Source organism: Colletotrichum lupini, chromosome 7 (assembly GCF_023278565.1).
Source record: "Colletotrichum lupini chromosome 7, complete sequence".
Lineage (NCBI taxonomy): Eukaryota > Fungi > Ascomycota > Sordariomycetes > Glomerellales > Glomerellaceae > Colletotrichum > Colletotrichum lupini.
In genome coordinates, this window is record NC_064680.1 from 4,333,696 (window position 1) to 4,348,433 (window position 14,738).

At 51.4% G+C, this 14,738-nt stretch overlaps 5 protein-coding genes and 2 non-coding genes across 7 annotated transcripts; 4 read left to right on the top strand and 3 right to left on the bottom strand.

The window, feature by feature from the left end:
- Nucleotides 1-682: 682 nt before the first annotated feature.
- Nucleotides 683-4,110, bottom strand: CLUP02_14318 (cytochrome P450 3A17; the record flags this gene model as incomplete). The annotated part of the gene is made up of 5 exons (XM_049293248.1): nt 683-1,558; nt 2,469-2,475; nt 2,533-3,149; nt 3,224-3,766; nt 4,033-4,110. The coding sequence occupies 5 exons, from the start codon at nt 4,108-4,110 to the stop codon at nt 683-685; spliced, it is 2,121 nt and encodes a 706-aa protein (XP_049150394.1).
- A 948-nt stretch (nt 4,111-5,058) lies between these two features.
- On the top strand, nt 5,059-5,162 carry CLUP02_tRNA257. Its single transcript has one exon. It is a non-coding gene; the product is annotated as a tRNA-Val (tRNA).
- Nucleotides 5,163-5,168: 6 nt separating this feature from the next.
- CLUP02_tRNA258 lies at nt 5,169-5,240 on the top strand. The gene has a single exon. It is a non-coding gene; the product is annotated as a tRNA-Ala (tRNA).
- Nucleotides 5,241-5,617: 377 nt separating this feature from the next.
- On the bottom strand, nt 5,618-6,712 carry CLUP02_14319 (phosphorylcholine phosphatase; the record flags this gene model as incomplete). Its single annotated transcript, XM_049293249.1, has 1 exon — nt 5,618-6,712. The coding sequence occupies one exon, from the start codon at nt 6,710-6,712 to the stop codon at nt 5,618-5,620; it is 1,095 nt and encodes a 364-aa protein (XP_049150395.1).
- Nucleotides 6,713-7,463: 751 nt separating this feature from the next.
- CLUP02_14320 (uncharacterized protein) lies at nt 7,464-8,422 on the top strand (the record flags this gene model as incomplete). Its single annotated transcript, XM_049293250.1, has 6 exons — nt 7,464-7,472; nt 7,549-7,715; nt 7,770-7,915; nt 8,021-8,103; nt 8,173-8,313; nt 8,354-8,422. 6 exons carry the CDS (start codon nt 7,464-7,466, stop codon nt 8,420-8,422), a joined length of 615 nt encoding a protein of 204 aa, XP_049150396.1.
- A 122-nt stretch (nt 8,423-8,544) lies between these two features.
- CLUP02_14321 (unsaturated glucuronyl hydrolase) lies at nt 8,545-10,145 on the top strand (the record flags this gene model as incomplete). Its single annotated transcript, XM_049293251.1, has 2 exons — nt 8,545-8,808; nt 8,859-10,145. The coding sequence occupies 2 exons, from the start codon at nt 8,545-8,547 to the stop codon at nt 10,143-10,145; spliced, it is 1,551 nt and encodes a 516-aa protein (XP_049150397.1).
- A 92-nt stretch (nt 10,146-10,237) lies between these two features.
- Nucleotides 10,238-13,162, bottom strand: CLUP02_14322 (uncharacterized protein; the record flags this gene model as incomplete). The annotated part of the gene is made up of 7 exons (XM_049293252.1): nt 10,238-10,893; nt 10,942-11,264; nt 11,316-11,714; nt 11,777-11,797; nt 11,854-12,056; nt 12,119-12,840; nt 13,018-13,162. The coding sequence occupies 7 exons, from the start codon at nt 13,160-13,162 to the stop codon at nt 10,238-10,240; spliced, it is 2,469 nt and encodes an 822-aa protein (XP_049150398.1).
- Between the last annotated feature and the right edge of the window lie 1,576 nt (nt 13,163-14,738).

Here is a 14,738-nt window from a genome sequence, read left to right on the forward strand (position 1 = left end):
CCTGCAAGTATAGTGACGGAGCGAAAATCGTACCATTGTGCTGTATACAAAAGAGAGACTCCCCTCAGGCATTCATGCAATGTTGGTACACGTTTCAACAATGGTTCTGTGATATGGCAAGTCAGTCTCTATGATGACCGACGTTATCACGGTTGCTATGCTTCATCGCAGGGGTTATGTATAAAGCACTCAAGAATGAGTTGACATAAATTGCAGCTGTTGTTTGTGACCTGTGTTAACACGTCGTGCGATTCATGGTGTCGGTAGAATGCCTTTTCAGGAGACCCGTGATCTTGGAAGTCAGCTTGGCAGGCTCAGCCAAGGCCTCGGTTGTGAAACTTGCGCAAGGAGCGCACTGGTGATCCATTATGAGATGTGAGGGTTTCAGAAGTGTGCGGGCAATACGTCGTTGGCGCAATGATCCTACCTCGCACTACGTGGTGATTGAGCCAGCTCACGAATCAGATGTGCTCTTACGAAACCTGCGACTGACTGGCCCGTATCATAACGGAATATCCTGATACTTTTGCTGGGCACCGTTTCGCATTGTCCGTCATAAGGTCCTCCGTGCAAAGTTTCAGTGAGTCGTTCATATCCTCAGTAATAGGGGATGCCATTTCGGGTTGAGAAGTAATATCTAGGTAACGTATGTGAAATCTGCTCAATTTCAGGAATGATCTAACTATTTGCTCCCAGCCGCCTTTGCGTATTGCTCACCAAACGCACCATACCATCTGCCAATGACCTCTCCAGCCATCCCCGGCCCGATGGTCTCGACACCGTCCTCCAATTTACTACCAACTTCCTCCATAAATTCATCCACGGTGAGAGCATCCGGGTTATTCTCCTTCTTGTTGTCGTCTGGATCCGATCGCTCTCGGTGCAGGTCAGTTGCTACCGTCGGTGGCGCAATTTCCACAACTCTGACTTTGGAACCGCCGTTCTTGAGCTGTGTGCGAAGATTCATGCTCCAAAAGTGCAGCCAAGCTTTGGTGCCGTTGTAGACGGGGTTGATGATGGAGAATGGAACGAAGCCAAGTACACTCGACACGTTGATGATGAGTGCGGATTCCTTGGTCTGAAAGTGTGGTAACAGGCCTAGAGCCAGATGCATCGGGCCTCGAATGTTGATGTCGATTTCTTGGTCAGCCTTCGAGAGGAAATCGTCGTCCTTGAGAATCTCCAGAGGACGTTGCACCCCGGCATTGTTGACGAGGCAGTCTAGGTCAGGGTGTTCCTTGGTAACACGTCTGACAAAATCGGGGATCTGTTCAGCCTTGCCCGTGTCCAGCACGTAATAGTCGACAGCCCCGATCTCTTTTGCTGTTTCTTGTAGTTTCGATTCTGTGCGTCCAGCGATGATGACCTTTTTGCCTTTGGAAATGAAGTGTTGAGCCATCACCTTGCCGATGCCACCACCGCCACCGGTGATGACCGCATATTTAAATCCTAGGTTGTCATCTGGGGAAGCCATGTTTTCGTATCGTCGGATTGAAATAATGAATTGATGATGATGCAGTAGATCAAATCTTCTAAGGGTATTTGAGAGGGTCGCCGGCTACATGCAATGTAGCCAAGGTGATGGTGGATGCAGTATAAATGGATCCAAGACCCAGGAGAGCTTGATAACAAGGCAAATGATACTAGTAGGGTGTTGAATGTGCTAGTGATGATGCCGAGATTTTGTAACCTCTCGAAACTTAGCTATTAGGCGATGACGCCGGCTTCGGCTCAACGACGTCATTATCTGTTAGGTGCTGTACCTTTGGCCATAATTGTGGCGCTTTACCGTAAATCATTTAGGTTATCATGGAAATCGATCTCTGGGTAAGGTGACTGACTTAGCGCAGGTCGGGAAAATACTCCTTGGCAGACTGTATCCAGCGACCTTGGCGAATCTAGAATGAGTTGGCTTTGGACGTGGTCGCAACCTCGACCATTAAAATATGTCTGTAAGGTAGAAGCGTTTATTCTTGAAAAGAACGAGTGGCCGATTGACAGGAAGTTTCTAAGATGCTTCAATGATGAGCAGGTGTTCTCTTAGACAAATATGGCTAATGTACTAATCTAACCGGTATGCGGTATTTGTACTAAGGTATTTCATTGTCAAAAAGCCAGTGCTCTGTGAACTCTCCCAACTTACATCGAAATCATTCTAAGAGAAATTCTTTGGGAGATATCCTTAGAAGCCGACGACGGTCGTTGGGTTTGCTTCTCTAAATCAAGGTGATGTCGCATCGCTTCCTCTTCGGTGATAGAATGACGTAATCCTTCATTTTCATGCTGTCGGCTGGCATGTTTGGGCCTAGTCTTGCCCCGCGACAGCTTTTGAAGAATACGGCAGTGGAAAGCCGAAGCTCCATCATTGCCAGATATTGACCAATACAGACTCTGGCCCCAGCTCCTAACGGGATGTATGCTTGCCTTTGTTGGAGGGAAACTTTGGTCGGGTCAAGGTATCTATCAACATCGAATCTAGACAGTCTCGAGTTAGCTAGTGCCTTTTCAGATGGATATTCTAGGTAATCGTACCGATGAGGATCCGGGAACACCTTAGGGTCGCGCTGCAGACTGTAGGCTGGGCTGTAAACAACAGTGCCTGCAGGCACAAAGTGCGATGACAGCGTCGTCCCCCCTCCTGGTATAAGCCTTGGTAGAGATGAGAGGACGGCGGGATATAAGCGCAAGGTCTCTTCTATGACGGCACCTAGTATGGGGCACGCCTCAAGTCGTTTATCGTCAAAGGTATCGCCGAGTAGTGCAATCTCATTCTCAAGCTTTTCCTGCAGGACTGGCTGTTTCAACACCGACCAGATGAGATAGGTCAAAACGGCAGCGGTTGTGTCTGTTCCTGCAACCATCATACCTGCACCTTCCATACCGACGGCCTCCTTTGTCAACCAAGTCCGACCTTCACTATCACATTCTGCAATCATCTCCGTAAAGATACTTTGGGCTGATGATGGACCTTGCTGTTTGACACTCGCTACGCCATCTGCACCACCAAGTCTGACTTGCTCAAGCTGCCGAGAGAATGTTTGAAGCAGTGACCGAGGTATGAGTTGGGATAGAGAGGCGAGGAATGGGATCTCACATTGGATGACATCCGCTATCAGAGCATTCTCAATGGCTCGCATGTACATGGTACTCTACAACATGATACATGTGATTAGTCCGTCAGTATCTCGGTAAGATTTAAGGATAGGTAAATATTCTTTCATACCTTTCCGGATTCCAGCACCCCCAATGATTGCCCAAACGAGAGCTGGCTGATGACATCAGCGGCCATATACGTCCACCACTTGTGCGAGTTTGATGAGCCCGCCAAAGCCTCTGTCTTGATCTTCATGACTGCAAGCTCAACTTTACTCCTAATAGTCGATTCCCAATTTTTTCGTAGGGATGTAATGGCGAAGGAGCCATGCAAAAGTCTTCGCCGCTGCTTCGCCTCTGCGCTGTTCAAAATCATGGACAGAGATAGGGCTGGAAGCTTCGTTGCGTAGTCGCCAATCCATTGCGCCTTTTCGAAACCGCCGCCAACCTTGTAGACTTGGGAAACTGATTGGATATCGATGCATGATAATTCATTTGGTGCGATTCTGACAATGCTTCCGTACCTTTCGTGGAGCTGGTGTACGTATGTCATGCGGGTTCCAGTCAACCGGCTAAGCTTCAAGCTCAGTCTTGAGCATCGTGTGTGCCAAGGCCCTGGAATATGCTTGAGAGGGGAGTTGAGGTACTGCAATAAGAGCTGCTGTTGGTATCCCTATTACAGGGTAGTTAGTTCGAACCGTAGTTGACGAAGAGATCAATTGAACTATATGAATATCTGCGTAGTAGGTGTAAAAAGGAGGTTCCAACCGTAGGTTGGGCTGGCTACGATAATCGTAAATAGGGCCCCCAATTGGCCCCTGCGCAGTCGGCCGTACGCCGCGGTCGAATTGGACTTCCAATCCGACAGCTGCTTCAATGAGTTGGGGATACTTGGCGTTTGTCAGACAGAGTGGAATTTACGTTGCAGACTACGAGAACCCCTGCAGCTCCGACTAGTGCCATGACCATGGCCCTTCGATCGAATTCATTTTCGGGGTTCAAAAGTGTGACCCCCATGGCGAGTCTGCACCAAATCAACACCTGGAAAGATTGATTTCCAACAATTTGCAAATTCATGAGGGGGTAACGACCACGACTATAAGGGAAATCCGCCACCTCTTCTAAGTAGAACGCCGGAGGAACCGGATTAAACGCCAGCGGCAGTTCCAACACAGACACTTCCAGATTCTTCAGCATCACTGTGCCACTTGATCACCTGGCACAATGGCTGTCTCGCTGACGAATGAGAACAGAACGTTTCCGCCTTCCAACAACCAACGTCACGTTGGGGCGATTTGACTGGCCTCTGCAGTGATTAGAACCATGTAAAATCATGCAGGCCAAGATGCTTTCGTGCAAAGGCGCCCTTCTGGACCTGTGACATTGGTTGGTTTGCTGAGCTGCTATCTTCACCTGCAAACATGTAGCAAACAAGGTGGGCCTGCTTGGTTTAGCTTGCGGCACAGAATACTGCGAAGTATGTTACAGGCTTCAAACCCCGTGCCTGCGGTCCTTTCCAGGGGCATGACTTCCATGAACGGGCAAGCTAAAGCTAGAACAAATTGTGGAAGGAGGCGGAAAGATGGAAAGCGAAGAACTGGGTGGACTGATTGGGCCATGAGAATTCCGAGGCACTTTCAAGTCACCCATGGCAGCTGGACTTGGCAAAGTTGGACTGGGCCGAGCGCCAACAAGGACAGTCTTCTCAAATGTCCAACAGCTTTCTAGCTCCGGACAGCTATGAACTTTACTATTGCGCATCATTCTTGAATCAGCTTGATCCTCTATTCCCATTCAGAGCCGACCTGCCGCCCTTTGGCGAGAAGTAGGCGATGCTTAACTGCTTTCGGTTGAATGTGAGTGGATAAAAGTCTTCCCACCCCACAGAGGCTGGGCCTTTCCCACAACACCCAGACCCGCAGGTTAATGAAGTCTTTATTCGATTGATCCTTGCAACAAACACTTGGTCTGGTGGTGTAGTTGATTATCACGTCAGTCTAACATCGTGAACGCATCTTGCGCTTCACTTGGCACACTGAAGGTCTCCGGTTCAAGTCCGGGCTAGATCAGAGGACGGGCGATTGGTTTAGTGGTATAATGACCGCTTAGCATGCGGTAGGTCCTGGGTTCGATTCCCAGATCGTCCACATTTTTGCCCTCAGCGACTGCGCTTCCTCTTTTGATTGTTGGGCCGTCTCAGATTTGACTCTTTTGGACAGTTTGAAGTTAATCTTCGAGTTGCAGAGAGTGATATGCCCGTCCGTGTGGTGTATTAGAAACGAGGGTGGCCATGAGTGAGGGCAAGTGCTTAATCAAGTTTATGGGTTGGGGTTGTCTTCAATGGCCCCAGACTGCAAGCCATCTTTTTGCGCTGGTAATTAGTTCTGGTGGTCGAATTCGACATGTGTACAATCTTTAGAAGTACCAAAGACGAAGGCTGACGGTAACTGGCATGATAAAACATTACATTGATCATCTAGTTCTGTTATGCCTTTGCGGCTGTGTCTAGCTTTTGCTCCTAGATTTACTGAATCTCCGTAGGAGTAACAATAACCCAGTTCTTGTCCGCGGTGACGGGAAGGTTGTTCGCCTTCTGAGCAGCAGTGTTGTTTACAATCATCTCGTTCATGGTCGCCATAGCGCTGTCCTTGCGGTTGATCCAGAGGTGAATGCCGCCCTTAGCAACATTGACGCCGTGGAAGATCATGGGGCCGTCGCTAGCGGGGGTATCGCCACCAGCCAAGATAGGTCCCTGCCACTCGTTGATGTAAGTGAGGATAGCCGCCCACTTGCCCTGCATCCAGGTAGCAGGAGTATAGAGGTAGGGAGTGATAACGAGGTCCAGGTTGGCCTCCTCGTTGTAGGTGCCGTCCTCGATCTGCTTACGGCTGGTGGTGAGATCGCCGGAGGTCAGGTTCTTCATGAGCATGGTGACGCCGATGACGTTCTCAGGCTTGACGTTGTAGCCGTACTTGGGGTCGGCAGCGACCATACGGACCAGCTCTTCAGCAGCGGCGGTGATAACGTAGACATCAATGCCGTTGGCCATCAACTTGTTGTAGAGCTCAACCTGGCCGGTGAAGATCTTGGGAGGGCTGACCTCGGTGGGGGTGATAATGTCGCCCTCGTAGTAAGTGGTAGGAATGGTACGGTTGAGAGCCATGAGATCGTCTACGTGCTCCTTGAGCTCCCTCAAAGGAATACCGCTCCAGATCTGAGCTGCCCATGGGTAGCAAATAATGTCGTCAATGTCGCACAGGCGGAGGTAGTAGCTGTACAACGTCTCGGTGTGGTTTGCCGTGTCCTTGAATGGAATGAGCTTCAGGGTGGGGTCCATGGTGTCACGGGTAAGGACACCGATGCTCTCGAGATACGGCAGCAGCGATTCCTCGAGATCGAAGCGGTAGCTGGTGTTGTCCATGTCGAAGACGGCGTATTGGCTCTGGTTGGCGTTGGCCGCGATCATGGTGTTGAGAGCCTTGGCCGCCTCGGCCGGCCAGTGCTTCAACTCGGGGCCGGCAGTGTGGTTGGAGGCGTAGACCGACGGGGCGGCATTCGCGACGCCACGGGCGATGGCCAGCCCGAGCGAGGCAACGATGAGGTCCATAGAGGTCTTCATGTTGACGGTACTGGAGATGGAGCTAGTAACTGAATAGAGCTGCAGCTAGCCAGAAAAGACCAATGTGAAGGTATGATTGCCGGCAGTGAAGAACGGGCCGAGAGCTGGGGGAACGGAGGAGGCCATTCATTTCCCACGGCGGCCGGGCCGCTGCCGCGTTATAAACAAGTCGGCGGCGATTGTAGAGGGGCCTCACTCTGCCAACTTCTCGCTTTACCTCATTTTAGCTAATCATGGTTCTTCCTACTCGCTTACCGGTGCTGAGAACCTCAGTCTGGTAGATACTGGGCTTTGCCAAGGTGAGAGAGGTTTACGCGGGTGTTGGCGGCGGCGTCCGCGACGTCGTGCAACATCCACTTTGTGGGGTCAACTAATCTCTTCTAGCTGGTTGGGGTAACATTCGTGACGATGAGCGGGATTATTGAAATGAGCTAAATGATAAACTTTTCGTCAGCCTGTGGGGGTTTTCCGGACAAGCCTGATAACAGCGCGGTGCGTGCGAAGACATCGCGACGTTTGGTATCTTTTCCGAGCGTTGCGTCAAGCTGAATGAGCTGCTCAGCCCTACAGCATGGCGTGGAGGACGTGGAGATCTCCAGACTCCCACTGAGCCGCCAAGCCGAACTGTTGCTCACGTCACAGGGGTCCAGTACGAATGGACCATCAGATGAACCACGTTGTCGGGTAACATTGCCGTTGCCGGCTGTTCGGACTTGTTTGGGTAGATAACGAGAATATCCAGGACAACAATATGTCCCATGTGCTGTTATCTAGCCGCGCAACTGGCCTGAACTGTTCCAATGCCTGGTTTCCAGGTTTGCTGACAGCACCCGGAGTTGCCGTCGCGCCTCGGTGTTGCTATCTCTCTAGCTCTTGGAATTCTGCACCTACTTGAGTCAAACCGTTGCTGCGTCCCTGGACTCTCGATTCACCGCGGAGGCTATCCGTATATGCAGTCCATAGGAAGTTGTACCGACAGCTTGGTTGTCGTGTTTTCAGTCATGTCAATCAATCAATCATGCCAATGAAAGTGCCGGTGTTTGCGGCTTGGAGACAGGAGCTTCGCGGGGACAACACCGACAGTCCGACAATCAGTGAACCCTGCTCGCGAGCACCAATTGCATCCCAGACGAACTGCGAGAGAGACAGTAACCCAAATGAAACTGCAGAAAGCTTGGCCTTCAAGCTCTGAGACTCCAGATGGTGAAAATAATTCCAATTATTTGAAGTCGTACGGATGGATGGTCGTGCAGCACAGCGGGGAAGTTACACGCCGACCGGTGGGCGGCTGTGTCTAGTCGAATACAGTTTCACCTAAGATCAGGATCATTAACCTGCATCGCCAAACTCACAACATCAAGGAGGGCGACGGGTTTTATAAGCTCGAGAACGTGATAACAATATCTTCGCAATAGAGTTAGACTCCAAAAGGCCAAGTCGGAAGAATCACAGCTGTCAAGATCTCGACTCCGGGCATCGGGCAATCGTCCGGACGACAAATCCTCCGCGTAGAGACTGCACCACCACCCGATTACCGCTCCAACCAGACTTTGGTTCCCCGACGCTTCGACCGAACGCCTCAATCTTGGATCTTGCCGCAAGTCCGCTACGAAGAATACAACGTCTTGTCCCGAGCGACAGGCCGAAGATACCGTGCTTCCTTCATCCGGCGTCAACACAGAGTTCCGGCTTACTTTCACGCTGATCTAACACGCACTCGCGCCCTTATAAGACTCTAGTCCCGAGTGTTCCAGGGTCACCCAATTCGTAAGTGAATGTTTCAATGCTTTTGTCTCTATTACAGTAGAATATTTTGAATCATCTCTGTCAACATGGCGCATCTCAGTGGACACACCTCCATCCCAGTGGATGACGTCTCATCCCCGAAGGACGTGACCTATGCCGAGTCTGACAGCACCACCGAGCTCAATGCTGATAGCGACACTAGCATCTCAGAATCAGGAGGCAGGTCTGTCACCACCTTGAGGCGGAAGATGGCACAATCAAAGCCCATTAGAGAACAAGTCGGGGGCTTGTTCGAGGAGAACGTCACTGCCAAAATCTTCCGAACAGCCACAGATGCGCTTGTGAACAATGTAAGTTGTAATGCTCTCACCCCAAGATGTCAGTTTCTCACAACGTACAGGATCCTCCTTTGGCATACCCAGAGTACGTCCTCCAGACGGGCCCGGAAGCCGGCAAGTACATCTTGCGAGAGGCCGATTTCTGGACGTGTGGTTTCTTCCCAGGCAACATCTACTCCCTCATTGAGAGACTAGTCAAGTTCCCTCACACCATGCCCGGTGGGCAAAACAAGGCGGCTTTGCTGTCAAAGCTATGGTCGCTCGGTGCCTCATGGTCAGAACCCCTCCACACCACAGCCAAGCGCACGGACACCCACGACATGTCATTCATGATCCAGCCGTCAATGAGAGTAAGGTGGGAGGTTGCCCAAGACAAGCAGGCTTTGGACTCCATCGTGACCGCGGCCAAGGCTCTCTACACACGGTACAACTCAACTGTCGGAGCCATTCGGTCATGGGACGCGCTGACCCAGCATGGTGTCACTATTACGAGTTTGACAGACGACTTCCTCGTTATCATCGACTCGATGTGTAACCTAGACCTGCTCTACTACGCTGCATCTCACACCGGCGAGCAAGAGCTATGGGATGCCGCAACAAGACACGCCAAGACGTTGATCAAGTCGAATCTCCGCGTTGAAAAGGATTCCAGAGGTATCATCAAAGAGAAGATGTACAGCAATGTTCACGTCGTCAACTTTAATCCCAAGGACGGTGAGATCAAGGAGCGAAGAACGGGCCAGGGATACGCCGCCGAGTCGACGTGGGCGAGAGGCCAAGCTTGGGGTATTCTTGGCTACGCTCAGACGTTCCTTTGGACCGGTGACGAGGAGTTCTTGGAAGTGTCCCGCGGCCTCGCAGAATACTTCTTCATGCGGCTAGAGACGTCACCAAAGTCTGTCGAGTTCCCCGTGGAGGGCGAGAACAGAACGAAGGGCCGATACGTCCCGCTCTGGGACTTTGACGCGCCGATCGAGAACGAGGAATTCCCTCTGAGAGACTCATCCGCAGGTATCATTGCCGCCAACGGTATGCTGGTTCTATCCCAGGCCTTGGCGGGACAGGGTCTGGCGAAGGAGAGCGCGAGATACCTGGATATGGCCATTACAATCGTGAAGGATACCCTCGACTTCTCGCTGGCGATGGAGAAGGCTAAGTTCGTCTTCAGCAATGGCGAGATCTCGACCGCAGACGTCGAGGAGGGCAAGACATTTGACGCTATCTTGAAGAACGCTACGGCAAACCACAACACACGGGACCACAAGAGATACTGGGATCATGGCTTGGTTTACGGTGACTACTACTTGATTGAATTCGGCAACAGACTGCTGAAGATGGGACTGGTGTAATTCATAGTGCTTTGTGTATGTACGGGCTAAATGAGGGTATCACGAATAGAATATGAAATCGTTTTTCTCATGGAAACTCTCTCAACACTTGTTCAATCCAGCTGTGTATTATCAACAGGACCCCAGCCATTGACTGGCATGGACGCATTGCCATTGTTCGCCGTTTGTGCTGTGAACATCATGTCATCAAAACTGATGATCCTGTCCATCTCCATGAATCTTTGATCCATCAGCATGTGCGAGATGGCAGAAAGCTCATCAGGCGCACCCGAGTCTCTCGGGGTAAACCCAGTCATCGGCATGGGAGATCCCATGGAACCCATCATCGAGCCCTGCCTCATCTGGCCCTGCGGCTGCTGATTTGGGAAGATGGGCGGTGGCCGAGGTTGCGATAATCCTATCGTCTGGTTCGGTGCCAATGGACTTGAGACGGGCGGCGCCATCCTGTTGGAGCTTTGTGCAAACAAGGCATTGCCCTGCTGGTGGCCGAAAGCTGGCGTCTGGGCAGCAGGACTGCATCCCTGACCACCAACGCCGCTGGAGTAACCCAAAACATCAACTGTGAACTGGGGGTCTGCTTGACACTTGCGATGAAGGTCGCGGAGCTGCGCGGCGTATTTGCCAGCGAGACACTGGGCGTGTTTTTCTTTGAGGATGGGCCCGACCCAGCGCTTGGCAATCTCCTCCATGCTCTCAACCAGAGTCCAGAATTCCGGGGCAAGCTCAGCGTCGTAGTACCGCCAATGGACTGGGGGGCGTTAGGGCATAATCGTGTTACAGGTTCACATTCACTTACCGAGGAGTACTCTGGCGCTGATGAAGACGCAAAAGGCGAATTGACTGGTAGCGGGACTGTTCTCGGGGGTGTACTTCAAGTACTTCTCAGTAATTGTTGTAGTCTCGACCGCGGCTTCTTGGCACGTCTCGGCGCTACAGAATCTAGGAAGCTTCACTATGTTAGACCAACGAGGCTCTGGATAAGCTATACGTTGGTGGAGAAGAATCATTGAGGTGTTGTGGGTGATGTGTGCGAGCGTGAGATTAGGGTCCATGTTAATGAGAGCGGGTTGGCGAGAGATGTTGGAGTCTTTCCACTTCTGAGGCAGAAACATTTTCCAGCTAGAGTCTTGTCAGCATCATGAAATCTCGAAGGCGCGGCTTCAAACGTACTGCACTAGACGCAGATCTAACTCCTTGAACCGAGTAAGCCAGCTGCTGACTTCCTGTCTATCCAGGAAGTTGATCTTCTGTTGAAGAAAGTACGTGGTGACTCTACTAAGAGACTCAGTCGCTTCTATGCAATATGCAAACGCCCCGACTGTGGTCATGTCGACCGTATTGGGACCTTTGCGAGGGTGAGCGGTGATGGGGGTTTGCGGCGGTGCGTCGGCCGTCTGCTCCGGACTAGGATAGTGCGCCGGTAAGAAGGCAATGGAGTTGCCCATCTTGGCGGCTGACCGATCCCAGATACCGAAGAAGGGAGTAATCACTGACTCTTCCTTGTGCCAAAGACCACCGTCGGCTGGAAGTCTACGATAGACATCATCAGACGTTAAACTGGTATTCCATCTACGGAAGTCAGTTCGATTATTCTGCCTCTCAGCTCTACATGCACTTATGCAAGGCCTTACCCTGTTGTGACGGAGCAAAATCTGGAAAGGTGGGTTCAGTAACACAGCAACAGAAGTTCTGAATCAGTCTGGCTCACCTATCGAGGTTGAAGATGTTCCAAAAGACTCGCCGCCGTTCTTCTTCTTCGGTCCAGTTCTGGGGTGGCGGTATTGACGGTAACGGCTTCAGAAGAGGTTCTTTGTCTTGGTGATCGGCTTCGATACTCATTTGGAGGTATTCGACAGTTCTTGTGAGAGATCCAACTATTGACCAAGCCTTTGACGCATCTCCGTTTCCGATCTTGGCCATGTTAGTAATGTTGATTGAGATCACCTCGACGAGGTGTTTTGGGAAGCACTCACATCGTTGAAGGCTAGAATAACCAGCGCTTGCAGATTCTCGACCGAAAGGTGATCCATTGCGTTAAGTATGACGATGTTTCTTGACCGCGATGTCCGTCGTTCAACTTCAAGCGCCGAGAGTCGGATTTCTGAGTTGTCAACGAATCGAAGAGCTGCCACTACCATGGCATGGAGAACGACAACCAAGCGGGGCAGCTGTTCCGGGTCGTGCACCCGCCTACGAAACTGCGTCTCGTGAAGGATTGGAATCCAGGGCTGGATGATGTTGAAATGGATATTGATGATGTCTTCCAAAAGTTCTGGTGGTGGCAGGCTTGTTGTGATGTTCTCCAGGTCTTCCAAGGGGAAGGCCAGATCGATGTTGGGATTGCCGCAGCTATCGACCCTCCGACGCTTTCTTGGTTGGTTGTGAGGATGTGAGACAATTTCGACTCCGTCGATGGTGTTTCGCCTGGAAGAGCTGGACGTTGTTGGAGAGAACACGGCATGCTCAGCTGCCCCTTCAGGTGTGCCGGCTTGAGAGCCAGTTTTGGTCTTCGAATTGAGCTTGTGTAGCTCACGCGCCAGCAAAGAGAGTATTCCGACCACGTTCTGGGACTCGGCCGGCGCGCTGTGCGACTCTGTGTTGCCGTTGCCATTTGAGGTCGGGTAAGAACCGTCACTGGACTTTTGTAATAGAGCATTTTCCAAAACCTCTTCATAACAGTCAATGTTTGACTCGACTGGCAGGGTTTCCGATTCGGGTGAGACTTACCCACTCGGCGATTCAGGCTCTCAACCGCTCCGGGTTTGACACCCGGCTTATTCTTCTTCAAATCGTACACACATGGCGAGTCTGTTCGGTCAGTATGCCTTTCTAGATCCATATTCGACTTGAATGCGGCATCCAGGAAACTTACCCAACCGTTTGCAGTGAGAACATATCGGCTGGTCGCGGGAACACCGGAGCTTGCGGCGCCGACAGCCCTGACAAGATGGGATGTCGCCATCAGAGCCATCAGGGGGCTGCGAACCCGAAGCCGGCGCCGGTGCGGTCAGATCCATATCGGCCTGAGCGATCGGCGCCCAACAGCAGGCTCACGGCAGCGGTGGTGGCGGCGCCCCGGAGAGAGCCCGGTCCGATCGGCGGGAGACCGAGAGTCAAAGACCCGATGAACGCCGCAGACAAGGGCGTTTGTGCGAGCGGCGCGGGCGTTTCTGCGTGTGGCTCCTCTCAACGTCGGTTACGTGGCAATCGTCGGCCATGGAATCGTGCGACGCGACGATGCAAGAGGGGATCAAAAGAGGATTCCTGTGTTTATGAGGTGGGAAAATTGGGGGTGGCTGTGGAGAGGGGAACCGTCCGGGGTGCTCTCGGTTCGATTTGACCGAGGGTTTTGGGGCAACGGCATCGATTCTTTACACTAAGCTTTTCTGGCCCTTGAACTCAGTCCTCCGCTGACCATAACAACTCACCTTCCCATAAGCGGACGAGCAGAGACGAGGCGGGAAGTTTCCCCCGCACTCTGGGGATATTGTGACAGGGATGAGCAAGTGAGGAACACGAAGTGGGCGGTTTGATGGAACGAGGTTGGTGCGGAGAAACTGGAGAGCGTTTCGTTAGCGCTTGCGGGCTCCTTTGAGCCGATGCCCGGCACCACACAAAGGCTAGTCGGCGGCCACTGGTCTAAACATAAGCAGTTAACTTAGCATATGAAGAACAATGGGCAAGGATGATTTCGGCTCGACTTCAATCTCGTCACAGCTGAGTAAAGAGAGGTTTGGTCGATGAAGAAAAGCGAGAGTTGAGAGGATTTGTTTGAGCGTTGGGAGGCATTCGAAAATCTCCAGGGCTTAGTTGTGTTCGCATTTCTTTGGCTCACGGAACAAGAGCTGAAACTTTACGGGCTGACGTGTTTGCTAACGTGGTCCTGAAGATAGCGTACGTCATCAGTTAGGTACTCAATCTTTCATATCAACCATTGCTCAAATATCACCTACAGGATGCTGCTCATCTTGGTCCGCGAATCACACTAATTCCGTACCGGCGATGAAGTGATTATGATGATTACTTCTCGCCAGTTGTTGAGCTCGATTCGTTGCGCTTGTGTCTGCCCAACTCTATGCTTCTCATCCATACATAAAGCTCAATGTGAACAACTTGTCAAACAAAAGACCAGTGAACTCATCGTGCAGATGATGTTGTTCTTGTGAGCAACCTTAAATGCATGGGCCCAGCTCCTCTTCTCATGTACCAGAACCCATGTTGAATAGTCTCACCCCCAATAAGGTAGTTTGAACATACATGGTGGATAGCATACACGATTTCAGGGCCAATGATTGAAGAAACCCAGCAAAATATGCCCCTCGAGCGCTAGAGTTTCGGGTACCTGCAGCATGTTACATGCACAAACCTCCGAAGAGCTGCAAGAAATGTTCAGGTGCCGATGGCTCCCGTCATAAGAGGGAGTCATCAATCTGACTAATGTGATTGCGGCCATTAAGTCCTCAGAGGGACGAACTATCGAGCGAGGATCTCAAATCATCATTATACTAAAGGCAGAGTGTTCTGTATCTGCCTGAACTTATCGCTTCGGAGCTTGACTGCGTTCCAAAGAAGAGTGAAGAGGATAGAAGTCCT